The sequence below is a fragment of the Oncorhynchus gorbuscha genome, linkage group LG24 (assembly GCF_021184085.1).
Source record: "Oncorhynchus gorbuscha isolate QuinsamMale2020 ecotype Even-year linkage group LG24, OgorEven_v1.0, whole genome shotgun sequence".
NCBI lineage: Eukaryota > Metazoa > Chordata > Actinopteri > Salmoniformes > Salmonidae > Oncorhynchus > Oncorhynchus gorbuscha.
The window spans coordinates 24,819,682-24,847,654 of record NC_060196.1 but is presented as its reverse complement, the minus strand read 5'-3'; the positions used below and the strand labels follow the sequence as shown (position 1 = coordinate 24,847,654).

The window sequence follows — 27,973 nt, the reverse complement described above, 5'->3', positions numbered from 1 at the left end:
GACAATAATTTGACAATTATCAGCACAGGAAAATGCCACACCCAGGTTGCCTATGGAGCCCTTTTTCAACCGTTGATATTGTCACCGTTCTTGTTGGAGTTCCAGTAAATCACAAAACATCTGTGTATCTCCATTACAGCAAAGAGAACATTGGACATCCTCAATTTAAATCTTTCCATCTTCCTCGCAATGCAATACTGTCAGTCTTTCATAGGCTTCCTCTCATTTCCCAACTCATTTAGAACTGGGGCATTTATGTTTGGCTATTAGCTTATAGGGGGACCAATGAATTGACACGCCCCATAATCTACCCATCGCTGAAAATGTACTGGTTTACAGAGGTGTGCAATGTGGCTGTGTGGGTTATAGTATTGCCAACTGCTCTGGCAAAGAGTTTCTTAGAAATGGATTAGAATGGATGGATTGTATGTGGGATTGTGAATTTCCTTATTATAGTGATGTGGTGGTGCAACATAAGTATTATATTTGCTGTAAAGAAATCAGGGCCAGGGAAGGATGAGATGCACCCAACCAAAAGGTGTGCCTATAGAACTGTCCGCATAACTAATATGGTTGTACATGTGTTACCACCCTACAACCATTTTACTGGCCTTAAAGTCAAATGATACAGAAAACCTTTTAAACTGTTTAGTTGTTCTTGTGCGTGTGATCATGCTATCTGCTGCCAGCCTAGCACATCCAATACGGTACCCGTTTACTCAAGGAATGCGGTATGCCTGTGAAAAATCAAACATTTAATAGTATAGGTGGCAATAGTCTACTCTAGCCTTTTGATGTTCACTCGAAAATGTCAAGAACCGAGATGGTTTTTCATTTAGAATAATGGACTTTGTGACATTTTATGGCGCCGTAACAGTTTAGTTGACTACACTTGAATATGTTTAGTATCTTGCTATAACCTGTACAATTCATTGTACTGCATATAATATTTGACCTAGTTACTCAAGCAAAACTGTTTGCCTGTTCTAAACAAGTTGAATAGAGAAAAGGCGGTAATTAGGGTACTTTTGATTGTGATCTAAAATATAGCTAGAATATTCTTATTTTTGAATAATGAACTTTGTGACCTTTTATGGTTCTGTGTAGCCTTAACATTTTAGTTGACTGTGCTTGAATATGTAAAGTTTGTTGCTATCACCTGTCAAATACATTCTAAACACTTAAAGCTACTGCAATATATTAATTAACTGTAATAGGTTTACAGTATACTACAATAAAGGGCGGTATAGTCTAGTGGTTAGAGCATTGCGCCAATAACCAAAAGATCGCTGGTTCGAATACTCTAACAATATGAAAAATCTGTTGATGTGCCCTTGGCCAAGGCACTTCACTCTAATTTGCTCAATGGTTGCTGACCCTGTAAAACACCACATTACGCTACACCTATCTGGTGTATGTGACAATAAAACTTTGTTTTGTCAATATACTTAAATGACTTGTACAGTATAAGAATAAACATGTGATTTCTAAATTAAATCAGGTTGAAAATCATTATCTGAATCATACAACCAGGCATGATGTTTAGTCAGAAAAACGAAACCAACACCCTTGTCTTTCTTACTAGCACGGATTTGGCTGATAGACGGTTTATTTAGGGAGGTTCTTCTTACAACGACTGTCATGGGTCTTACCGAACTACCTCAAGTTAAATGCACTGACTAAATCGCTCTGGATAAGAGTGTCTGCCAAATCAGCAGTTGGGGTGCCCCCCTCCAAACATTTTTTTTTTTTTTTGTCAGCTAACTTATATTTAATTTTTTCCTGTTTTTTTTAGCCAATGGATAGTAATTTTTGAGTCACTCAAAACATGGAAAAATTTAAAGAATTGCAAGAAAATTTGCTAAAATGTGTAGAATAGCAAGAATAAGCTGTGGGCACAGGGGGGGGCGTGGGATATTCCCCAATGCGGGAAGGGGGGCCCGAGTGAAAACGTTTGGGAACCCCTGCGCAAATTTATTTTGTTTAACTTTTAAAAAATGTAACCTTTAACTAGGCAAGTCAGTTAAGAGCAAATGACTGCCTACCCCGGCCCAACCCGGACGACGCTGGGCTAATTGTGCGCTGCCCTATGGGACTCCCAATCACGGCCGGATGTGATACAGCCTGGATTCGAACCAGGGACTGTAGTGATGCCTGTTGCACTGAGATGCAGTGCCTTAGACCGCAGTGCCTTAAAATTGCTATATAATCACTGAATTCCTATGAAAGATTCTCCACAGTGAGAGTGGTCCATTCAAGACCCCGCATAACTCTTGTGAAGTCCAAACTGTCAGACATTGTTCTGTCAACATTAGATTAGGGCAACCACAATAGTTGACATAGCTAATCACAAGTCCATTTATTCAACAAAAATGCTGTTTTTTTTATGCTACAAAAACACTAGGCTTTTATCTTCCGGAGAGCTGAATGTTCTTTCTATCTACCTGGTATGCGCTACTCTCTAAAAGGTGCTTATTCGCTGCCTGGTATTATTTGCATGCACTGACAAAAGTCCCTAATTTTACCATCCACAAGCTGCTAGTGTAAAGTGAAAAGAGACTCTGACAGTAGCTTATCAATAGCACCAGCGTCACATGACAAGATACTTGGAGGGTGTTGTCCAAATAGTAAATTACCTTACTTTACTCCCACGAGTTGGTTGAATTCTGTTCACCTCACTAGTTAGTTGTTCAATTGCATTTTTACTAATGAAGTACACATGCTTTGGAAGAATTAATCAAATATGTTTCTCAGAATATGCCTGGTTCATCGTTGTTTAGCATAATTTAAGGGCACTTTGTATTACATGGGTCTCCGGATAAAAATAAACTATACACACTGACCAAGGGAAACATGGTGACTGCACCCATGAAGGACCCCAACTGCACCACTGCTCCACACCACACGAGGGCACTGTGGCCCTCATCACGGAGGATAACACCAATGATCACCTTAACATAGGACAAAGTGAGGATGAAGAAGATCCAGGAGCTCACCTGAGATAAGGGACAAGTATAACATTTACTTATTCAATCCATTGTAATGTTTACCATATACTGTATGTGTAATAATTATTTCTATGAGATGTAGTCCTCTATGTTATGCTTTCATCTGTAGCAGAGAACTACATTGGGTTCTGAAATTATTGACACCCTTGATAAAGATGAGCAATAATGACTTTATAAAATAAATAATCCACATACTGAGCAAACTTTTGTTATTAAAGGGGAAATTATATTCTTACACATTTGCTCAGAGAAAGAGATTTTGTTTAACTAGTAACATATATTTTTCTCAAAAAGGTAGTTGTCAGAACTTTTGACATCCCTCAAGATTATTTTACATAAAGTAGTCAAAAGTTCAGTATTTGGTCCCATGTCCCTAGCACACAATGACTACATCAAGTTTGTGACTATACAAACTTGTTGGATCTATTTGCAGTTAGCTTTGGTTGTGTTTCAGATTAATTTGTGCCCAATATAAATGTACTGCATCATTTGAGTCACTAATTGTAAATATGAATAGAATAGGTTTCTAAACACTTCTACATTAATGTGGATGCTACCATGATTACTGATAAGAATGAATTGTGAATAGTCAATGAGAAAGTTAGAGGGGGAAGTTAGCATGTCTTGGGGGTATGATCTTTGACCCTTTTATTTGTCTACAATATACAGTAGCTAAGTATTTTAATTATTTATTTTATAGTCTACTGTGCATCTTTATCAAGGGTTTCAATCATTTCCAACCACACTGTACATTATGAATTTATGTTGTGGAAACGTACAATGAGGAAGGTTCCTGAGGTTTCATTGACCAGCAGAGGACATGGACTCAGCACTGCCATGCCTATAATGTAGGCTCCAATCCCACTGCCAAACAAAGTGAGAGCCCCCAACAGCAATAAGGACCTGTGACAGGATCACAGTAACATTATCATTATTAGTGGGGGTGCAGTTTAATAAAAATCCCATTTTGTTGGCCATAAAATAAGCCTACAAATATTAAGTTGATAATGAGTAAATTAAATAATGATTCATTCCTATTTATTGGAAATGCATTTGAACAAAACTGACCTTGTTTGGAAAAACATGGCAATGAAGCAGGCTAGAGGGTTGGACACCGCAGCCATGGTGGCCGATAAGTGGTAGGCACTGTTTCCATAGGGCAGACAAGAGTAGGACTGCACTGAGGGAAGCACAACGTTAGTCAGTCCGTTGACCCAGGCCAGGATGAAGAACATGTACAGCACCTGTATCCAGCTGTACGTCCCGGTCCCAAAGCAGCTTTTGGGCTTGATATCAGACTGTTTGATCATGGCCTTCTGCTCTGTGGGGTTCATCTGAGCTGCCTCGCCTTTCTCCAGGACCCCGTTGGGGTAGCGGGCATTTGGGCGTTCCCGGGCCACGGCAGGGTGGTAGTTCAGAAGGATGAAGGCTCCCAGGCACACCAACATCATGGCACTGAGGAAGAAGAAGAACACCCCAGCTGAGAAGTTGGCTGGCTGGTAGTGAGCCTGAAGTTCGTAGCTAAGACTGACTGAGCCAGTGTCATTTATCATCCGAGTGCAGTTGTTACAGTGGACCACCCCCACCCCCTGGATCAGGGCTACCAGGGCGGGTAGCAGACCACTGACACCCTCCCCTACAAAGTAGGTGGTGAGGTACTGGGGCTTCAGACGCATCATAAAGGGCAGGAAGGTGACAGAGGAGGTGCAGTCCACAGTGGAGAGGAAGAAGGTAAGGAGGAGGAGGGCCACGCTGCGAGGGACGCCCGCCACCAGCAGCGTCTCTTTCCAGAAGAAGGCCAGGAGAAAGCTGGCCACCATGCCCAGGGAGATGATCACATAGATAACCACAGTCTCGTTGAGCACCCCGGGGCGGAAGCGGTGCATGAGGGTGATGAACAGGGGCCCCACGTTGGCCATTTGGATGAGGACGGATAGGTAGGATGGCAGGTACCAACCCTCTGGGATCTGGGGCACGATGAGAGGCAGCTCTACCCATAGTCCGTTGATAGACACCCAGGAGCCCATGCCAAACAGGCAGGCCAATATATGGATGAAAAGTGACATTGTCAATCTGGGTATTGAACACTGGTGCGCTCAGAAGTGGATTCTAGAATGAGATAGAAATAAGAGTTAGGGCAGCATAAAATACAATGAAATTAACACAGAATATATTTATACTTTGCCTGTTACTCACAGAAATGTACTTTGCGTAAAGAAAAGAAGCCATGTGTTCCAATGTTGAATTGATGCAGCGCTTGAGGTAAAAGTGTAGAATGTCAAATCCACAACAACGGCCGACACAAACACACGTCTCGACCACATCTATTTGAAAAGGAAACACAGTCTCACTCACCCCGTGCAGCTGGTAAGGAATACTCCTTCCTGCTTAGTGTCTTTTTCCCGTGTTTACTCAACGATTGCTCTGGTATGACATTTCGTACCAAAATCTAAAAAGTCAACTTGACTCGAATCGAAGTGTTTTTACTTTCTCCACTGAAATGCAGGTGAACCATGATGTTATTAGTTAAAATGCAGGCACATCAGTAAACATCCTGATGCCTATGGTGGGTGGGAACCATTGTTCCTTTACCATACATTAACCATAATAGTTATAAAATTGCGTTAAGTCATCCAATGCAGACCCCACACATTTCACCTTATTTTAATCCCCTTTCAGCTAAGCAAATACCAAACACTCTTTCCTGATAGTTATTAGTCAGCTGAATATATTTAGGCGCTAAGTGGCTCAACTCATTGAGAATAGTCTACTTCTGGTTATGTAAAAAAATACATGCCAAATGATTTCCCAGTCTTTTAAGACAGGATTCAATCCCAGGTGTTACAGAGCTGTGTAGGGAGAGCTGTGTAGTGAGAGCTGTGTCGTGAGAGCTGTGTCGTGAGAGCTGTGTCGTGCGCTGCTCTACAAAATGCTGTGGTTTGAATCTCGGCCTTACATAAACACATTTTGTAAACATTGGGTTTTGTAACTAAAAAGGTCCAGACAACTTCTTGTCTGAAGGTGTGTTGTAAAACGTTATTTTACTGTTGACAGATGTTGGCCACTTAAACCTGTAGTGTCATCTGGGAGAAGATTCTTATCAGTTGAAGCTCTCTGCTAAAGGTGACAATGTCAAATTCATTACAGATTCTTACAAGGCTCCGGATGTGAAGTTACAAATTTATGTAAAAAAAATATTTAGTGGAAATCACTTTATGATGCTTCCAATACTGAAAGACCTGCCCAGTATACTTTATGACAAAGTTAATTGGACACGGTCACATTTCCTTAATTTACTTCAAATATCACCAAGAAGCAGCCAAAAGGTAACGTTGGTTACTTATACTGTAAAAGTATTGCATAACTACTATAAAAACATCTGAGCAGGAGATTGTTTATTAACAAGGAAACCAGCTTGCTGCAGTGTCTTTGATCTGGTACAAAAACAACTCAAAAGGAATGGAAAACAATTACAGGAAATTATTTTGGTACAGCGTGTCCTCGAAGTTAAAAGAGGAGATAAAAGCAAGACATTGAAACAGACGTCTCAGACTTCGTCAGCAGAAATAACATTTCCAGGTAAAAATTAAGTAGACTAAGTAGTAGACTACACATACATGAAAAAGCATGCATCACAATCATAAAATATATTCCATCTATTTAAAATGATAGTTTACACTTTTGCAAGTGCACAAAGTAAACAAAAAGATAAAGAGTACAGATTGTTCACTTCGTTAAAAAAAAAAAGTTAACAGTAAGAAGAGGATAGCATGCATCCGTGGACATATACTCACGTTGGGTAGACAGCAGGGAGTTCAGTCAGAGGTTCTGCAGTGCAGAGAAGCCAAAGTCCTATGCACGGAAGGATCCCTCTGGGGATTTTAGCCCCATTCCTTGGTGGGTGTGCTTTTGTCAACCAACCAAGACACGTGTTTGTTCAACACCTGAGTTGATATTTCATCCACAGTTCCCTCAATAGGCACATTTCGGGACACTTTTCATTGAGACATCATATGTAATGGTTTACACCAACACCAAGATTTTCATTGTTTCTTTTCAACTTATGGCTTAGTCAACACATTCTTGTATCTAAGCATTTCTCTAATCCTCCCTAAGGAGATCAAGGGAACTAGCTAAGCTGGAAAATACAGTAGAACTAGCTAAGGCCTAGAATGTTCGTTTTTTCCCGATATACACAAATTCCGTCCATTTCTCCAGAGGACATTTTCAAATGAGTTTTAAAAATGGTTTGATATCTTGATCTTTTGTTGAGGTTATACCTGATTACTTTTCACTCATTTCACTTTGGTTCACAAACTGCTTTACAGAGAAAGTTAAATTGGTGATGATCTTGAAATGCAATCCATAACCACAGTAACAGGTGAAAGATTAACCAAAGCAATAAAGCTAGTTAAAGCCCTGTTTGGCTTTCTTCATACCGACATCTATTGGAATGTTGACCAAATTACACTAAGGACTAGGCAAAACTGTCCCAAATGTAACAAAAGAGAGCTGAACAAAATTCCATAGGAAACATTTATACATACCGAATGACCCAAACAATTATCATTGATGATAATTGTATGCCAAAATACCATCCTGGTTAAAAAGGCACATCAAATGCATTCATATATTCCCATAACTCTTCTGTAACATTTCCTGAGAATGCATAACAACAGGATGAGACCTGTGCTTAGCATTAGGGCTTTGTTCACCCATAACAATGTAACTTTAGGCCATAGAAGGCAATTCCTGTGAGGAGTAATAATGAGTCTCAGGATGCAACGGAAAACCTGCTACCTCCACCCGTACATTCATTTGAGCCAAGTAGTAATTACTTTGCCATATTGTCAAAGCTTACAAAACAAGTAGCTATTGGTTGGAAGTTTTAATTGAGATTGAATCAGAGGTTGATTCATTTTTCTGAGTAGGTGACTTGCATTATGTGGCGATTCAACATCACATTCTGAGGAACAAAATGTAACAGATTCTTCAACACTCCTATTTTGTTTTTAATGATTGGTTTTCCAAACATCCCAAACTTCTGTCAAGTGATTTTGAGTCACCAGATCTGAAAGGCAGTCAAAAGGATTGTTAATACAGCGATCTAAAGATAATAAGCTTATTTGCAACAAAATATGACTTGGCAACAAAATAAGGCAGGAAAGAAAGATTACAAAACGGCCACGTTTAAAAAAAAACACAAATGTAAAATCAGTGGCTGAGAAACTAGTTCACCTTTCATTTCACATAAAAATAAATAAAAAAGATCATATAGAAAATGTATAGTAAAATATTGTCGCAATCTGACGAAAACCTTTAACTCCGTTTTTGACTATTTTTATTTTTATTATACAATTATTGAAAGCAGTAACTTCCCTCAATGTACATTTCAAGACTAGGGCCAAGAAAGTGTGTTCAAATTAGCCCGATGTCTCATAATTGTGTTCTCGTTAATGGGAAATAAGGTATTTTTTTCCTGAACATGTTTTCATCAGATAGTGGCGATATAAACATGACTGAAGAGTCAAGGCATGTTGGACCAATACTATTTCTATAGTAACATAAAGTCTATAAATTCCATTGAGCAGCAAGTTTTCCAATATTAGTCACTGTAGAAGGTACTAAGGCGTAGCAGATTTTAAAATTTTCTTTATTCCTTCCGAAGCTGAAATCACAAAAACCCCTTGTGTCTCAGTCATGATGTGTTTAGTAGGCTAACTTAGGTCGCATTTACATTATCAGACTTGGCACTGGTGTTTTGGCCTAAAGACAGAGGCTTCAACGTTACCAAAATGTTTTAGATAACATTTAAATGTTATCTTGCTATCTGAAGGAAGGCTAACATTTGGCATTGCATTTGGAATGGTTAATATTTTTTTTTTTTAAATGGTCATCAAAAAGGATTCAACACCAAATTACATGGATGATAATACACAACAGGAGACGAAGGCATTAGTAGAAAGAAACAATCCCATTGTGTATGGAGAAATAATCTGGAGGGAAATAAACAAGTAATTGTTCAGAATTATCAGGACAACACAAAATAAGCTTAAACTATAATCTCTCAGGAATGATGATTCTGACATGGCATACAATGACATACCAAGTGACAGACGTAAATATCTCCTAGAACAGGCAAATTCAAACCTGGACCTCAAATCCAGTTCCACTGCTTATTTCCATTCTTCCCACCTAATCAAGGACTGATTTAGACCTGGGACACCAGGCGTCCAACAGTAGTATTAAAACCTAGCTATAGACAGGTTTCCATCCAAATATTTTAAAAACCTGCATTTAAAAAATACTAAATAATTCCACCAGTGGTATGTTTCCACCAAACGGACTTGTTACTTGTTGATAAAAAAAAGGTGCGCACACAAAATGTACATTTTCATGTAACAAATAAAAACCTAAAAGTACAATGGGTTTCCATCGCATTTTCAAATACTCTAAACTCTCCGATAGTAGTCACAAAAACTGTTGCGTTAAATAGCAAATGTGCCTACTCTGGTCTTCGTACGTACCAACATTCGGCAGATACAGTGCGGACAGGCTGTGCGGGTAGGCTAGTCCACATGAGATGATTATGAATAAGAGCGAGAATCTGTTAATTTGTCAAACAACATTCAAGCATCGATCATGTCACCAGAATAAGATAAAGCATCAAGATCACCTTGCACTTTCACCATCCTGTGAAGTTCATCATTTATAGCCTAATTTATCATTTGTAGCCTAATGAACTGCACGGTTTCTCCAAGACGTTGTGGGAGGACCACACACCATATCATCACAAGTTGACTTCGATATGATGATTGTCAATATTGCCATTTCTCGCATGATTAATTTTAGACACAAAGATCCCACCTTGTCGAACTAGGAAATGATCGGTCAGCATTTATAAAATTGTACCGACCTGTCCTGTTTCCATCACAGCTGTCATGATTTTTGTTTTAAATGATATGACTTTAAATCACATGAAAGCTGTGGATGGAAACATGGTTTTTGAGTTTCATAGGGCCACTTTCCAAGTCAAAGATTAAGCCCTGTCCAGGACTCTCTGCATTCTCTGGAGATTCTCCGTTGAGCATACTTTTTAGTCGAGGACTGGGTTTCTTCTGTCTCTCTGAAACTGGCCATTAATGTGTTTGTTTCTTACTCCTAAGGCCTGGGGACAGCCAAACTGGATGAATTTGTGTTATTGATTCAGTCCCTGATTAAACAAGTCTTGTCACATGATTTAGTGGAAAAACATACCGGTAATAGCAGCTCCTTCAGCAAACCAAGAAACTAGATCAATAATTTAAAAAATCCCCTACGGCACTACATCACAGGCACTTACATCCCCTTAACCAGGACACAGCAACTCAATGCTCCCATTACCCCTGGAATGCCTTTCCTCAGCCCTTACAGAACCCCCCCCCAATCAACCCTTCTGGGTCTGGAAAGGGTGTTCCATCTTCCATCCCTGATGTGATCACCCAGCTGTGGTTCCTGGTGCCTAACTAACTGCAGTTGTCCACACAGTCCTCAGACTGTGCAAATATGTGGTAAATGCTGACCAGGGGGAACATGGAGAGGGCTCCTATCAGTGAGCCAGCCTGGATGAAGACACCGCACCACAGCAGAGCAGCATGGCCAGCCTTGTGGAGCAACGTCCCTATAACTACCTTCAGGTAAGAGAAGAGACCAGTGAAGATGATCCAGGACACCACCTGTGTAGAAACAGAGAAGTGTCCGTGTGGCAATCATTCGGGTTACAGATACTCTAAATCTGCTACACATTGTGTTGATCACACCAGACCTGGGTGTTATTTTCATTATTTTAATTACTTTCATATACATTTTAAAGTAAGCATTTGGATTTTTTGTTCTTTGAAAATAGAAATAGTTCAATATTGGAATGTATTTTGGTATGCATTTACAAATAGACTTGGAAAGTATTGGCATGTATTTCAAAATGCAAATATTAAAATACTCCCATAAAATCGATATCGGGTCTCTTTGGTCCTAGGGTTATTGGAAATAATGTATTTGGAAACAATTATTTGAAAATAGTTTCAAATAGCAGGTTATTTATAGAGAATAAAAAATATTTTCAAACTTTAAAATAGTTCAAATAAAAGTAGTTGATTTGGGAATACATTATTTGAAAGCACTCAAATACACACAACATAAGTATTTAAATGACAAATAGTTAATACACATGTATTGGAACTCAGGTCTGGATTACACCTAATCTAAAGCGATCTTAAAATGTCCTCATTACAGGTACACACACACACTACACAAAACATTGGCAACCCAGGAAGTGAATGCACTTCAAGACAAAAAGTGATTTCATTATTAATAGTAGCCTCAATCAATGTTGTAGGGAACAAGGTCCACAATGATAGCACTGACGGGCCTAGTAGTTAATAGATGATGGTTGAAATGACTTACCACCAAGGATGCACCAGCAGAGCTCCTCAAGAGAGGAGGACAGGGGCTGAGCACTGCCAGAGCCATGAGGTAGGCCGCAAAGACCCCCCCTGCTACAGACATGAAACCAAGACCCACAGATGACCTGCAACACAGAGAGGGAAAACACACCCACAAGTAAGATCTCCTGACTCAACATTAATAAACCATGTACAATTATTCCAAACCATATCTAGGCCTAGTGTCCGTCCATACGTACATTATAATATTCATACATCAATATATTTCTATCAATCAATTACTGTACATGAGGGTGCAACACACAACTGTGGTATAGGCCTACACACTAATCATGCAGTCGAACTCAGTCATATCTACTCACCTGCAAAGGACAAACATGGCCACAAAGCAGGCCAGTGGGTTTGCAATGTTGCCAAGGACCACAGAGAGGTGATAGGTCATGGTGCCGTAGGGCAGACAGGAGAAGCTCTGGACAGAGGGAAGGACTCCGTTGGTCAGAGCGTTGGACACACCTAGTAGCACCAGCAGGTAGATGTTGCGTGGCGTCCAGAAGGTTTGGACCGGGGATGCTTTCTCCAACTCCACCTGTTCCTCAGACAACAGTGTTCCTCCATTCTGGAGCGGGTGGGTCTCCTCCCCATTTACCTTTGTCGTCACCACTTCAGGCTCTGGGGTCTCCTGTGATGCTGGCTCTGTTATTTCTCTACGCGTCAACGCCATGAAGCAGAGGGCTGAGATTGTCAGCATTACAAACAGGAACCAAAAGAAGTCCTGGGCAGGGAAGTTCTCATCCAGGTAGTGTGCCTGTACCGTGCCATTGTTCAATTTGCACTCCAATTTCCCCACACCCTGCCCCAAAGCCACAACACATGGGAACAGGGCACTGAGCCCCTGGCCAACAAAGAATGTGCGGATGTATTGAGGGGGGTAGCGGAACATGAAGGGCAAGAAGGTGACATTGGATGTACAGCAAACCAGAGCCAAAACGAACGTGAGCAGCAGATATGGTACGGATCTCACTTCCCCTGCCACAGTGGCCACCTGTGACCAAAAGATGGCTAGGAAGATTGATGCCACCACTGCTAGAACCTGGATACTGTGGATGACCAGGCGCTCGTTTAACTGTCCTGGGGCACAGTGATGCATTATGGTCACAGCAATCGGACCTATATTCCCAAAGGCTATAAGTACTGACAGATAGACTGGCAGGCTCCACCCTGCATATATAAAACAATGGTCAGTGTCAATCAGAATACACTTCCGGATTAAGCTACTGTCTTTTAGCCTAGACTTCATGCAACAGTGCCTGTACTCAATAGTAATACTGTGAAAGGACAAAACAGTATTTCTTATAGAATGGTATAAACGAAGAGAGTACCATGCATTGACAACGAAAGAATATAAAAAAAGAAAACATGTTTGGAATCAGATACTGACCTTCAGGCAGAACTCTGACAACCACGGGTAGCTCAACCCAGAGACAGTTCACGGAAATCCAGGAACCCATACCGAAAAGAGCCACAAGGACGTGAGTAAAAGCTGCACTGTTCCACCAAGTACCCGCCATTTAGCCTCTCTGACGAAGAAGACAGACAAAAATGTACGTTATGTATCGTTTGAAAAGTGGGGCCGATGTCTTATGGGCACGTGCCCTTTCTTATTAAAATGTCAGCCAGAAGGATGTTCGAGTTGAGTAAATGCGTCCGCAGCCTATGATTTGTGGCGTGTTATGTGAAGAGTAGATTCTCCTCCCCTTACCATGTAGCCATTCAGAGAGCTTCTAGGGATTGTGAAGGCGGGCATTCCTGCACTTCAGAGGCTAAATACAGTGCATGCGATTTAGTTCGACGCGCATGGCACCGGAGAAGTGCGGCACATTTCCCTAGGCAGAGTGAACACTGATCCACCCCGCTCGGTGCTTCGATTTAGTGTGCTGGTGTGAATATCGAGTGCACTGATACGTATTAGAGTTACTCAACAAGATGTGATCGATCATTTCTAAATGCAATTGTATTGTAGTACGGTCTACATAAATGCACTGAGATAATTGACTACAACGGCATTATAGTCGGTATGTCTAATACGCATTCCCTTCACCTTCCCAATACACCGTCTAACAAATAAATAATTTCATAATAATTAATTAATTGACCTACTGGGCTATATAACCACATATACAAACCCTTTAGAATGTCCAGTGATCCCTATAATATTCAGAACTGAGAGTTGATTCAGTAAAAGTGGCAATCTGCGTTTGGTGCATCGATGCCAGTTAAATGAATGATACCCATTGATTCTTGAATAATTTGACCTATTAATGCCTCATGACCTTAGTTCAACTGTCCTACCCCATCAGAACCCACAATAAGATTGTTTTACTCCGTTTGTAAACAATATAATTTTAAACATGACTAAAACTATCATTTTGATCTCATGCGTGGTCAGTCTGTATCCACAATGCACTATGAAATTGAGTGTGGTTACATTACTCTAGCCCCATCCCTCAGCATTTTTCCAAAACAGTGGGAGGTTGTGCTTTGTTCATATCTAAACAGCAGATTACCCAGTGTGACATAAAGGGGAAAACAAATTGAATACAGACACCCACTATGCACCCTCTAAATAATGTTCATTCAATACTTTTAAATAGTCCAATATAGGTTGTATAAAAGACAAATGGCATCTCAGTGTAAAACCGTCAAACCGTACACCTGGAAATTGTGGATTGATGTTTTTTTTTCCCACAATGTTGACTTTTGGGGCAGTAACTCCCAGCACCACAAACAAGATAAGCTTGGTAGTGTGTGTGAGTTAACTATTCTATTAAGTTATAGTGTGGTAGACAGAACAAATGTAATATGTTTTTGCTCATCTTTATCAAGGGTGCCAGTAATAATGGACCTGACGTGCATGTATATCAATTAACACTGTGACAAAAGGGAAAGTATACAAAACTTTATTATATTGCATTCCATCCTCTCTTTCCAGGTACAAAATATACATCTAGGTGAAATCATACAAACACTTTCACATCACATTTGATTAGAATCCAAACAGAAATATTGATGATTTATAAAAATAAAAATAAATTGAGGGGGGGGGATAGAAAACATGTCACTTACAGGAGTTGCAACACACGATTAAACATCAAACATACAATTTTATGATGGTAAAAACATGTCTTGAACACACATTTCCCACAAAAAAAAACGTCCCTGCCTAAAATGGCAAAGGGCATATAGGACCAACCAATACAATCGGTGTGGGTGACGTATTGGGCATGTACCATTTACAAAGAGCAATGACAGTCATCAGCTATCAATAAGCTCTGTCAAACTCAGGGAAGTTGCTTTACTTGCTTCTGCTCCAATATTGGGGACATATCAACCTGGCCTCAACGAACGAGATTCGGCGAAGCTAGGCTGTGTGCTATGGTTCTTGATGGCCAAGATAGCTAGCAACAATGACAAGAAACTGTCATGTGGTGAATTGTAAGCTCATTTGATCTCATTCTTGATACCATACCATGCCTTGTTTTGAGGTGTTTTGACTGATGTCTAATATATGCTAATATGGCTCAAATATTCTACCTAGCAGGCGAACCAAAAACTAACTCATGTATTTGAGAGACAAGTGCTCACTGAGAGACTTTGTTTTCAATAAACATAAGAGACAAAATATAGTTTACATGTTATCAACAGTCTAAGAAAACCATCTGCTTTTCCCCATAGTTGCGCATGTGTCCGTTTTGTTGCTAACTTCCTACAATATCTATTGAAATTCATCAAAGTTACCTCTGTAGCTCTGGTAGGAAACAATGTTTTTGTTTCCACCCAAGTCAATACTTCTTTGACCCTTTCCCAAAACCCCTTTGTTGCTTTCATAGTCAACATTCTGTCCAGATTGAGCATCAGCAGGGGTTATAGTGACAGTGTCATGCTCGCTCTGTTGTTCATTGTCCTCATTGGCATGCTCATTCTCTTGTACAGAGGCTGAGACATCATCCAAACTACACACGTCGCCAGGCAACACACTTTTCAGCTTAGAGATCATGTCTGCGAGTGAAAAACCAATATGATTCAGGCTTGCGTCTCTGGAGTCCAGGACCAGTTTTTGGTAAGTGATCTCACAGCGGATTGCTTCGCGCTTTTGAGCATGGCTTGTCCCATCTAATCGGGCCAATAGTCTGTCTACATCTTGCTCACAGGTGCAAGGTCCTCCGTTTTTTGCAACAGCAGCAATGACCGTGTTTCTGTTTGTTTCGTCTTGCTGGTCCCTTGTCAATGAACCAGGATATTTTCTCGGACGTCCTACTGGCCTCTTCTGGGTCTTGCTTTGGTCAAGAGACTTTTTCTTGGAAGGAGGAGAGTACTCTTCTCTTGGAACAGTGTCAGATGTTGCCCTCTCTGCATTTGTTGCACCAGCAGGAGAATCACTTTCAGATGGAATAGAGTGGCTCTCTGGTTCTTCGTATGTACTTGATGAAAGGTTCGTAAGTCGATCTGGCCTCTTCCTTTTGTATGGGTAGGCATGACCAAAGGGGTATTCGGCCATCAAGACACAAAATGTGCAGGTTGTCAGCTGTGTGGAAATTTCCAGAGGGGGGTTGTGACAATGTGCGCCTCCAGGCAAAAAATCACTCAGATTGACCTCAGTGACAGCCGCGATTACTTTCACCATCTTCTGCAGACAGACCCTTATTAGGTCAACATGGATGTGTCCCGTGCCAGTTGTGAAGTATGAAAAAACCCCATCAAAGGTCTTCTCTTGCAGAGGCAACTGGAGAAACACATTTGCAATGGTATCTGGCTCAAGGAGGGCTGAGGCATCCTTAGCCCACTCAAGCAGTTTTTGGTAGAGGCAGAGTATATACTGGCTAAAAAGTGAGTACTCTCCTCCGCTCTTCAGAAGTTGCCAGTAAGGCCCCAGGATTTTGCAGTAAACAATGGCGAGAACGCATACAAGTGACTGTATGACGTCATCATTGGCATCATCAGTAACACTCTCCAGAATGACATTGGGGCATTCATCGTTGTTCAGTAAGAGCAGGTCGGAAAAGAAAAGGGCAATCTCACCATGATGGTGAATGAGACCCGCTGCTGCCTCAAAGTAGTTATTAAATCGGTTTGAGCGGTTGACTGTTAGTTTGGAGGGATTGTTCTTCTCTTCACAGAAAGCTATCCAGTGTTTTCTGTAGTTTTGCTTTGATGCAGCACGAGGACTCAAGACATCACAGGCCATGTGGATGTAGCGTGACGTAGAACTTTCAGAAAAGTTCACAAATCTTCGGAATTTCGGGTTCCTGTCACGGCCTAGTTTTTCTCCAGTTGACTGCATGATCTCATTTTCGAAGCTCATCATCTGCTGTTCAATTGCGTCATGAATGTCAACAAGAAAATGGGCATTGTAGTGTAGAAAACGCAAGGGTGACGCCATGGAATGTTGATCTTTAAGAGACGCAACTTTCTCTTCAAAGAATTTCATTGCTACATTTTCTTTACATGTTAGTGTGTACTGGTTTTTGAGAAGATCAAGGGAAACTTGTTTGGAAGCATCAGTTTTTCCACCATACACACTTGACAGTTTTTGTACAGAGAGCATAGCGATGTCAAGCAGTGTGAGGGCTTCTCCCTTGCTTGCATCAGGATTCTCTATCAAATTGAGCGAGTTTTGGTTCATTACATGAGGACTTTCTTCATTTGGAGACTCGTATTCTTCTTTCACTTTCACCTGCGAGTAAGGTTCCCATACACTCTCTTCGTTTGGTGTTATGGCAAAAGTCTCATTTTCTTCTTTGAAGACTTTCACCACTGGCGTATCAAGTTTTGACAAAAAGCCTCTTTTCTTTCTTCCTCTTTTGCCTGATTTCTTTCCGTCAGTTGGGTCTTTAACAAGTTCAAATGGACTTTGAAGGAAGGTTTCCATCTGAGCATTTCTTCTATGTCTGGTTGTTTGGTAATTGCGGTAATGTAGTCTGAATTTTTTTAGCTTTGCCTGAAGGATTTTGCTAGCTTTCTGGATGTTACCATCACTACAGAACTCTGGGTCAAATTGACGTAACCAAGACACCAAGACAATGGGGTCAATTTTCTCCCTGATCACAAAGTTACTCAACTCAAGTATCAAACCATTTGTGACCTCAATAGACTCTGCTTGCTCAGAAAAATCTGTAATTTCCAAAAGATCAGCTCTACCAACTCCAATGCTGTCACATATTGGGCCAACAAATTCAAAGTTAACATTTGACTCAAGGAAGGCTTGTCTTGCATCTCCACCCAAACTTGAAGTTGTTGCAATGCCTCTTTCAATCAGACAACGGAAATCTGCCGACTGATACATTGGGAAAATCTTTTGAAGCCAGTCTACCACTGCCCCCCAGGAGAGTTGGTTGTCTTCTCTCAGAAGTCCCACTTGGATCAGAAGTCTGTTTTTACATGGTTTTTCATTTAGATTCAATGTTTCCCCAGTCTGAGATCCAAAGTAGTCTGCAGTAAGCTTATCGAAGTTGTCATCCCCTGAAAGAAATTGATTTATATTAGAACAGAAAGTAATAAAATACAGATTCTAAAAGATAGTTCTTTAAAGTGGTGGTTCACTCCAAAATCAAAGATCGTAAGACATAGGGGTAGGCGATCTGGCCTGCATTCATCAGTGTTCTGCAATGCTGAACTTCATGAGCATACACTGAAGGTAACCAGGAAGTAGTGACCCCCCCCAGACTTGTAATTGTTCAACTTTTGTACTTTTTTTGAATGGATCTTTAAATGAGCAAAAACGTAGCACAGTGGCCTAAATGCACAAAAGCTTCATAAAAAGGCATCTGGTAAAAGTACATTCTTCCACAAACACATTATATACACTACCGGTCAAAAGTTTTAGAACACCTACTCATTCAACGTTTTATCTTTATTTTTATTTTATTTTCTACATTGTAGAGTGAAGACATCAAAACTATTAACTAACTCATGGAATCATGTAGTAAAATCAATCAAAATATATTTCATATTTAAGCGGGTGTTGAGCATTCGTCAGTTATTCTGCGTTCTGGCACAATCAGACAAGAGTGCTCTGAAATCTGAGTATATAGCCAGAGCGAATTTACCAGCTACGTCTATCAACAGTTGTTGCAGTGACATCAACATTCTATTGAAATAGTTACTTGCATAGTGAAGTCTTTTGTTTAGACATGTAGCTAGCTAGCTAAACAATGAACCATAATCCCAACTCATTACATTACCCTGTATGAATCTGCAGCTAGCTAACATTAGGCTATAACTAGCAATGCAAATGGCTCTGAGCTAGCCAGTCAGCTAACATTAGCTAGCTAGCTAACATTACACTAACTTGAAATGAAAACGAATGACAAAATTAGAAACATGTCATATCTGAAATTGTTGCTAGCTAGACTATTTGACATGGATGGACGCTTCACCCTCTTGACACGGATGCCATGGTTGCCCTTAGTTTGAAGATGTTATCCAGAGACATGTGTTTTATACAACAGCTTCCTGCATGTTCTCTTTTCGACTCAGTCTTCATATTTGCAATCAAACTCCAGAATGTTCTCCATCTCCTTAGTATCATACTCAAATTCCAATGATTTCAAAACTCAGTCCTCCAGTAAGTGAAGAGCAACACTTGTTCAGTTCTACTACATGATATCTTTCAAAAAATCTGCATTAAAAAGGATTACGTACACATACTGACCAGCTCATGACTATAGACAGAAGCATTCTACATGGCAAAACCATCCAAACTCATCTCTCAGCATGTCCAGCCAATCATGGCTAGCGGGAAGATTGTCTTTTTCCATGGCTAAACCAACTTGGCTCATAATTTAACATTTGTATTCGTATTTACAGATGGCATACAGGTTTCTTATTAAGGCACATGAAAGTTCACAAGTTCAAGAAAGCATTTCTGCCAAAAATCTGATTCTGTTAATGACATACGCCTAGTTTCCTGAAACAAGTCACTGATACACACAACCGTGTTTTCATGAATTTGATGATAAAATCCTGGTAGCCCATTCAAATCAGCAAGGGAAACTAAGCAAAGAAGAATTGGCCGTCACATTCACAGCTAATTATCAATTAAACAAAGCACGACAACCACTCAGAAGAGGGTCTCATTAGCTATCCTTGACACAGTGCTGGATCGGCTACAACAAACACTGCCGTTTTGAATGCTGTTCAGAAGATTCAATAAGTGTTCTCAAAGGTGGTCTCGTGTCAAGAGGAGTCCACGTCCCACTCCATCTGTGGTCTATCCAGCACAAACCATTCCTATTTGTTTGAAGAACAGCTTGAGCTACAAACTTGATGGACTACTATTGAGGTTTTAAACAGGCTGACACATTTTGATTTTGAAGCAAACTATCATCTTAATATAGTTAAGTACGTTATCAGTTATTAACTGGAGCCTATAAGACTTGTAAAAAAATACTTCACTTTGTTTGAGGATTAGCTACAATAATTTGATTAATTTAAAATAGTACTTAAACTATATGCATCATGGCATTGGACATTAAACTAATAAAAAAATGCAATATTGTGCAACTGCAGTCCGCAATTAGGGGTTTTCCTGCATGTCGCCCCCGTCCCTTCTTCTGCGGGGTTTATAGGCGGCTGGCATTCAACTTTATAGTGCATTAACGCCACCTACTTTCCTGGAGCGCCCCCGCCTGTCCTAGTTTAAAAATGGACCAAGTACAAAGAGGGATTCCTGCTTATGCAGTAATGCACCGAATTGCAGGCCGCAATTGCACATGTAGTTTGTCTTTAGCTATATAAATCCATACTCACTCAGATCAGCATCAATACTGGCAGTAATTGGACCGCTCAGAGTAAAGTCCTGTTCTTCCTCCATGATATCTCAAGAATGATTAGGAGGCAGCTATACAAACATCTGGAGGAACACCGAGGTAACTTGTCACCTTTCTATGTAGTCGTGAATATGAGCTCGGTCAAACGAGCAACATAGCTAGTTAGCTAAACTACACACACGCCTGTTGACCAAGCTAACTGACTAGCTACTAAACAATGCTAGCTAATATACTAGCGCTACAAGCTAAAGGGGCAATAGCATGGGCTCACCTACTTAGCTGGAACTATATCGTTAACTATGAAAATAGCTTTATATAAAATAAGGAAAAAGCTAGTTGGCTAACGCGCTAGGCTACATACAGATAACTGTTAGCTAGCTAACGTTACCTTGAAAGATATGTGCGATTGTATTATCTTATATGAACGAGAACAGATTTTTCGCAATATCGACACTGCATTTCAAGCATACAATTTAGGACAAAACCGCTTACCACGTATCTCCTTTTTAATTTTAATACTTGGGCGGCAGACTCGTCAATTTTTTTCCATGAGTTTCAGACTCAATGCTAGTAACAGCTGCTGTGTTTCTCCTCCACAGAGTTAGCTAGGGATATCCTTCCTATGCCAATGCATGATGGCGTATGTGAAGCAGTGTCTTCTTCGATGAGGTTTAACGGCAGTCGGATTCCAATATGCTGCGTTACTGCCACCTACTAGACTGCAAGTCGATTTGTTAATAACCAGGAGGTTAAGAATACAAACAAGTTATAAATACAAAACAGAAGAAAATAGTAACTCCCTTATACTTTGCTTGAAAAATAAACAAATACCCTACCATAACAATACTCACAACAAAAAAATAACCCCACTATTTAAATCTATTTTGTCCTACCTCAGGCCAACAACCTGAAAGGATGGGACACCACCACTTACCACACCCTGAAACTCTTCTGATGTCAAGTCTCGCACACCCAAATACCTCTCTGCAGCTGCCACCACAACCTCAATTTCCTGCAATTTACGTTCTATCCCTGCAGTACAGTTGATAACCATTGCTATAAATGTTAAAAATCCAATCATACTGACACATATCCCGCTGTACTGGTACAGATCTACTACTCACACCACTCTACTCAGGATCCATCCCCCTTGACCCATCTTCCTCTACTTTCTTCACTGCCTCAGCATATGACAACTTCTGCACTACTCTAACCCTGGAAATCTCAACCTGCCTCTCTCGCACATTTCTGATCCCCAGCCCCATGGATACCCCTACAATTAACACATACCACTACTTTCCCCAATGCTACACATTCCTTTGTCTCATGCCCTTCGACACACTTCTCACACCTAGGAACCTCCCTCCTACACACTGCTGCCACATGCCCATAAGCTTTACACCTGCAACAACGTAATGTAATCGGCACAAAAGCTCATACAGGATAACTCACAGTTGAAGTCGTAAGATTACATACACTTAAGTTGGAGTCATTAAACTAATTTTTCAAACACTCCACAAATTTGTTGCTTACAAACTATAGTTTTGGCAAGTCGGTTAGGACATCTACTTTGCATGACACAAGTACATTTTCCAACAATTGTTTACAGACAGATTATTTAACTTATAATTCACTAACTGTGCCTTTAAACAGCTTGGAAATTTCCAGAAAATGATGTCATGGCTTTAGAAGTTTCTGATAGGCTAATTGACATAATGTGAGTCAATTGGAGGTGTACCTGTGGATGTATTTCAAGGATGACCTTCAAACTCAGTGCCTCTTTGCTTGACATCATGAGAAAATCAAAAGAAATCAGCCAAGACCTCAGAAAAACAATTGTAGACCTCCACAAGTCTGGTTCATCCTTGGGAGCAATTTCCAAACACCTGAAGGTACCATGTTCATCTGTACAAACAATAGTACGCAAGTATTAACACCATGGGACAACGCAGCCGTCTACCCTAAACGACTACCGCCCCGTAGCACTCACTTCTGTCATCATGAAGTGCTTTGAGAGACTAGTCAAGGACCATATCACCTCCACCCTACCTGACACCCTAGACCCACTCCAATTTGCTTACCGCCCAAATAGGTCCACAGACGATGCAATCTCAACCACACTGCACACTGCCCTAACCCATCTGGACAAGAGGAATACCTATGTGAGAATGCTGTTCATCGACTACAGCTCGGCATTTAACACCATAGTGCCCTCCAAGCTCGAGACCCTGGGTCTCGACCACGCCCTGTGCAACTGGGTACTGGATTCCTGACTGGCCGCCCCCAGGTGGTGAGGGTAGGAAACAACATCTCCACCCCGCTGATCCTCAACACTGGGGCCCCACAAGGGTGCGTTCTGAGCCCTCTCCTGTACTCCCTGTTCACCCACGACTGTGTGGCCACGCACGCCTCCAACTCAATCATCAAGTTTGCGGACGACACAACAGTGGTAGGCTTGATTACCAACAACAACGAGACGGCCTACAGGGAGGAGGTGAGGGCCCTCGGAGTGTGGTGTCAGGAAAATAACCTCACACTCAACGTTAACAAAACTAAGGAGATGATTGTGGACTTCAGGAAACAGCAGAGGGAACACCCCCCTATCCACATCGATGGAACAGTAGTGGAGAGGGTAGTAAGTTTTAAGTTCCTCGGCGTACACATCACAGACAAACTGAATTGGTCCACCCACACAGACAGCATCGTGAAGAAGGCGCAGCAGCGCCTCTTCAACCTCAGGAGGCTGAAGAAATTCAGCTTATCACCAAAAGCACTCACAAACTTCTACAGATGCACAATCGAGAGCATGCTGTCGGGCTGTATCACCGCCTGGTACGGCAACTGCTCCGCCCACAACCGTAAGGCTCTCCAGAGGGTAGTGAGGTCTGCACAACTCATCACCGGGGGCAAACTACCTGCCTCCAGGACACCTACACCACCCGATGTCACAGGAAGGCCATAAAGATCATCAAGGACAGCAACCACCCGAGCCACTGCCTGTTCACCCCGCTATCATCCAGAAGGCGAGGTCAGTACAGGTGCATCAAAGCTGGGACCGAGAGACTGAAAAACAGCTTCTATCTCAAGGCCATCAGACTGTTAAACAGCCACCACTAACATTGAGTGGCTGCTGCCAACACACTGACTCAACTCCAGCCACTTCAATAATGGGAATTGATGGGAAATGATGTAAAATATATCACTAGCCACTTTAAACAATGCTACCTAATATAATGCTCCCTACATTATTCATCTCATATGTATATGTATATACTGTACTCTATATTATCTACTGCATCCTTATGTAATACATGTATCACTAGCCACTTTAACTATGCCACTTTGTTTACATACTCATCTCATATGTATATACTGCACTCAATACCATCTACTGTATCTTGCCTATGCCGCTCTGTACCATCACTTATTCATATCTTTATGTACATATTCTTTATCCCCTTACACTTGTGTCTATAAGGTAGTAGTTTTGGAATTGTTAGCTAGATTACTTGTTGGTTATTACTGCATTGTCGGAACTAGAAGCACAAGCATTTCGCTACACTCGCACTAACATCTGCTAACCATTTGTATGTGACAAATAAAATTTGATTTGAATTGAAGGAGACATGTTCTGTCTTCTAGAGATGAATGTACTCTGGTGCGAAAAGTGAAAATCAATCTCAGACCAACTGCAAAGACCTTGTGAAGATGCTGGAGGAAACTGGTACAAAAGTATCTATATCCACAGTTAAACGAGTCCTATATCGACATAACCTGAAAGGCCGCTCAGCAAGGAAGAAGCAACTGCTCCAAAACCGCCATAAAGAAATTCAGACTACGGTTTGCAACTGCACATGGGGACAAAGACTGTACTTTTTGGAGAAATGTCCTCTGGTCTGATGAAACGAAAATAGAACTGTTTGGCCATAATGACCATTGTTATGTTTGAAGGAAAAGGGGGAGGTTTGCAAGTCAAAGAACACCATCCCAACTGAAGCATGGGGGTGCCAGCATCATGTTGTGGGGGGTGCTTTGCTGCAGGAGGGACTGCTGCACTTGACAAAATAGATGGCATCAAGAAGGAGGAAAATATGTGGATATGTCGAAGCAACATCTCAAGACATCAGTCAGGAAGTTAAAGCTTGGTCGCAAATGGGTCTTCCAAATGGACAATGACCCCAAGCATACTTCCAAAGTTGTGGCAAAATGGCTAAAGGACAACAAAGTCAAGGTATTGGAGTGGCCATCACAAAGCCCTGACCTCGACCCTATAGAAAATTTGTGGGCAGAACTGAAAAAGCGTGTGCGAGCAAGGAGTCCTACAAACCAGACTCAGTTACACCAGCTCTGTCAGGAGGAATGGGCCAAAATTCACCCATCCTATTGTGGGACACTTGTGGAAGGCTACCTGAGCGTTTGACCGAAGTTAAACAATTTAAAGGCCATGCTACCAAATACTAATTGAGTGTATGTAAACGTCTGACCCACTGGGAATGTGATGAAAGAAATAAAAGCTTAAATAAATCAGTCTCTACTATTATTCTGATATTTCACATTCTTAAAATAAAGTGGTGATCCTAACTGACCCAAGACAGGGAATTTTTACTTGGATTAAATGTCAGGAATTGTGAAAAACTGAGTTTAAATGAATTTGGCTAAGGTGTATGTAAACTTCCGACTTCAACTGTATATATCCTAACATCATTGTCAAGCAAAGACTCAACATCAAACTCAAAAGAACAGACAATTACTCTTCTGTTTCACCACTCACGCCACCCTGTCTGCATCGCAGCAAACGACGAGCGTCACAAACACTGACAGTCTTCCCCTTTATGTCAACTTTTACATTTACTGCTATTCACTCCTTTCAATGGCGCCCTTTTCTAGAGAGCAAAACAATTTGCATTTCTTGCCCCCATTAGTTTAACGCGGAGTGCCTTCTCCCTCTGACCAGCTGAAACACAAACAGTTATCACAAAACCACTTCTGGTTACCCTCACAGATTCCACAGTACCCGATTCTGTTTTCACCCAACCTGAAACCACAAATGGATCAGCCAAAAGGCAAGGGTCCACTTTTTCGCAAAAACTTCACTCCTACTGTTAGACTCATCTTTATCCTTACCCTCAGTGCAACTTCACCATACCTTCCACCTCCAATACTTCGCCCTCATTCACTTCCATTTCTCCTCCAGTCTTCAGCTCACTCTGCTTACACTTTCTACCATTCTTCTTTAACAAACCATGTACCCTTTTACCGCCATTTTTATCCGACTCAAGCTCACCCTCTTAGACCTCCTCTGCCGCTCTTTTTTTTCCTCCATTATTCCTTCGTATTCATCTCCTTATGATAATACTGCACTTCTGCTGACATGCATCTTGTTCTTGCCTTCCCAAGGGACACCATTTTACCGGCTATCACAATCTCCGTACAATCAGCACAAACTGAAGCACTGTCTCTTCAGAAACACAAAATAAGCACCATATTTCATACATTTTCTTAATAAAAGTCCCCGATGTAATAGTAGAAATGTGTCAATAACCTGTTTTTATTCCTGATATATTACAAATATATTCATGATATATTTTTTCTATTTAAGTGACATTTGTATTAAATATGGGTTGTAAAATGTTCCACGGTCAAATAAATGGCCACAACTCGAATCACTGTATATGGAGTACAAATTGACTTATAGAGCAAAACCTATTCTGGGTGACACACTCATGCACACTGACACAGATCATGTAGATTACTACTGCCAGTTAGGCCTAATATTTTGGTGGTATATTGTAAGTTCATACCTACTATAGTAGGCTAATTGGGGACGGGGGATTCTGGGGAACATTTAGACACTAGGCTACTTGCAATATATCCTAACAAGTCATTAGATTGGCTTTTAATACATCGGTAAGGCAATAGCCACCTCCTAGACCTTTAATCAGTGCTTTTTACTAAACACAAGTCTTACTAAACACAAGTCATGTTTTACAATAACGGTACATTCATGGACTGTGTATTTTAATTGTGTTAAAAAATAGCCTACGTTAACGTATGTAGCCTAAGAAACAAGGTTCATGAAATCGATAGCTTGCTAGTAACAAATGACATTCATATTCTGACTATCTTTAAAATCCATGGTAGCAATACATGGTTATAACATCTACAGAAAATACATCAATGCCAATGGGGGCGGTGTTGTTGTCTATATTCAGAGCCACATTCCTGTAAAGCTTAGGATAGTATCTCATGTTAAATGCTGTTGAAGTAATATGGCTACAGGTTCATCTGCCCATTCTTGTGGGAAGCTGCAATGGGTGACCTAAATATTTACTGGCTTTCATCAAGCGGCCCACCGTGTGGTGCAGCGGTCTAAGGCACTGCATTTCAGTGCTAGAGGCGTCACTATAGACCCTGGTTCGGGTTCCAGGCTGTATCACAACCTGCCGTGATTGGGAGTTCCATAGGGTGGCGTGCAATTGGCCCAGCGTCGCCCGGGTTAGGGTTTTGCCCGGCGTAGGCCTTCATTGTAAATACGAATTTGTTCTTAACTGACTTGCCTAGTTAAATAAAAAAAGCTTCAAACTAACCAGTTCAACCTGGTTCAGGTTATCAGTCAACCTACCAGGGTATTTACAAACAGCACAGGAATGAAATCATCAACATGTATTGATCACATCTTTACTAATCCTGAAGAAATCTGCTTTAAAGCAGTATCCAAATCCATCGGATGCAGTGATCACAATATAGTAGCCATATCTAGGAAAACCAAAGTTCCAAAGGCTGGGCCTAATATAGTGTATAAGAGGTCATACTGACGTGACGTTGTATTGGTTAATGTGACGACTGTAATCATTCGATGAGCAACAAGTTTTTAATAATGTGATTAACTGAATCAAGCAATTGTTAACTAATTAACCTGGGGCACCATGGGAAAACTAGTTTTTATTGAGTTTCTATTTCCCAAATTAACTCAAAGAATATCGATTTTACAACAGCCGCTAATTAACCAGTTGCCTCTATCAGTCTCATAATCTGTTTTTATTTATTTTACCTTTATTTAACTAGACAAGTCAGTTAAGAACAAATTCTTATTTGGCCTAGGAACAGTGGGTTAACTGCCTGTTCAGGGGCAGAACGACAGATTTGTACCTTGTCAGCTCAGGGGTTTGAACTTGCAACCTTTCAGTTACTAGTCCAACGCTCTAACCACTAGGCTACCCTGCCGCCCCTGAACGTCGTATTGCCCTTGCATCTGCACGGACCCGGGTCCCACTAATGAATTTGTACCACACCAATCTTAATTTAATATTTATTTACTAAAAAGCTAAAATGATAATAAGATGGACAAAACACATAGATACACATGGACAAAACACATTTATAGGCTATTGATTAGAACTTAGTATAACGGGCCAACACACTATGTTGCGTGTTACCCACAATGGGAATTTCAAAAGAGGTACACGAGAAATATACATTTGGGTGAATTTGTCAGCTATGCTATTCTAACCCTAGCCTTGCCTCAAACTGCCGACCCTATGGGTCAGAGAATATAATGATGTAATTACTGTGGATTCTCTGTTCGATGACGCACTTCTCCTGCGCATCTCCCTGCTCGTCCTCCCGGTGTCAGTGTCCCTTTTGGCCTAGGAGTCTGTTCCCTCACCCTTTTCTCTGGAAGGGGTCTTCTGAGGACAGA

The 27,973-nt window shown here is 40.9% G+C and overlaps 3 protein-coding genes across 7 annotated transcripts in view; 1 reads left to right on the top strand and 2 right to left on the bottom strand.

The window, feature by feature from the left end:
- Positions 1-75: 75 nt before the first annotated feature.
- On the bottom strand, positions 76-7,856 carry si:ch73-196l6.5 (riboflavin transporter 2). Of its 3 annotated transcripts, none has more exons than XM_046327185.1 (4): positions 5,205-7,856; positions 4,077-5,117; positions 3,788-3,911; positions 76-2,996 (listed from the first exon to the last, which is right to left on the bottom strand). In XM_046327185.1, exons 2-4 carry the CDS (start codon positions 5,072-5,074, stop codon positions 2,787-2,789), a joined length of 1,332 nt encoding a protein of 443 aa, XP_046183141.1. In that variant the 5' UTR covers positions 5,075-5,117; positions 5,205-7,856; the 3' UTR covers positions 76-2,786. The 3 variants fall into 3 exon arrangements, with proteins under 3 accessions (XP_046183141.1, XP_046183143.1, XP_046183142.1); XM_046327187.1 differs by having other exon boundaries at positions 76-2,951; XM_046327186.1 differs by having other exon boundaries at positions 6,803-7,856.
- A 787-nt stretch (positions 7,857-8,643) lies between these two features.
- Positions 8,644-20,980, bottom strand: slc52a2 (solute carrier family 52 member 2). 2 transcript variants are annotated; one of them, XM_046327180.1, is made up of 5 exons: positions 20,767-20,980; positions 12,888-13,026; positions 11,812-12,667; positions 11,451-11,574; positions 8,644-10,723 (listed from the first exon to the last, which is right to left on the bottom strand). In XM_046327180.1, exons 2-5 carry the CDS (start codon positions 13,015-13,017, stop codon positions 10,514-10,516), a joined length of 1,320 nt encoding a protein of 439 aa, XP_046183136.1. In that variant the 5' UTR covers positions 13,018-13,026; positions 20,767-20,980; the 3' UTR covers positions 8,644-10,513. The 2 variants fall into 2 exon arrangements, with proteins under 2 accessions (XP_046183136.1, XP_046183135.1); XM_046327179.1 differs by lacking the exons at positions 8,644-10,723; positions 11,451-11,574; positions 11,812-12,667; positions 12,888-13,026 and adding exons at positions 14,391-17,965; positions 20,255-20,357 and having other exon boundaries at positions 20,767-20,976.
- The window catches only part of fbxl6 (F-box and leucine-rich repeat protein 6), a 34,653-nt gene continuing 19,382 nt past the window's right edge, over positions 12,703-27,973 (top strand). The window contains exon 1 of one of the 2 annotated variants that reach the window (XM_046327183.1): positions 12,703-12,978. The gene's annotated coding sequence lies outside the window, so the exon portion shown is untranslated. Of the gene's footprint in view, positions 12,979-20,145; positions 20,374-27,973 lie in introns of those variants that run through there. The other variant, XM_046327184.1, reaches the window with a different exon arrangement.

What these genes read in the sequence shown, in the direction of transcription:
- si:ch73-196l6.5 (XM_046327185.1), bottom strand. Translation starts at nt 5,074, where the DNA reads ATGTCACTTTTCATCCATATATTGGCCTGCCTGTTTGGCATGGGCTCC. An exon ending in GCCATGTTTTTCCAAACAAG is followed by an intron (nt 3,912 to 4,076) that starts GTCAGTTTTGTT and finishes ATCCTGTCACAG; the next exon opens with GTCCTTATTGCTGTTGGGGG. An exon ending in CCTCAGGAACCTTCCTCATT is followed by an intron (nt 2,997 to 3,787) that starts GTACGTTTCCAC and finishes CCCTTATCTCAG; the next exon opens with GTGAGCTCCTGGATCTTCTT.
- slc52a2 (XM_046327179.1), bottom strand. Translation starts at nt 20,318, where the DNA reads ATGGAGGAAGAACAGGACTTTACTCTGAGCGGTCCAATTACTGCCAGT. An exon ending in CAGTATTGATGCTGATCTGA is followed by an intron (nt 17,966 to 20,254) that starts GTGAGTATGGAT and finishes AATTTCTTTCAG; the next exon opens with GGGATGACAACTTCGATAAG.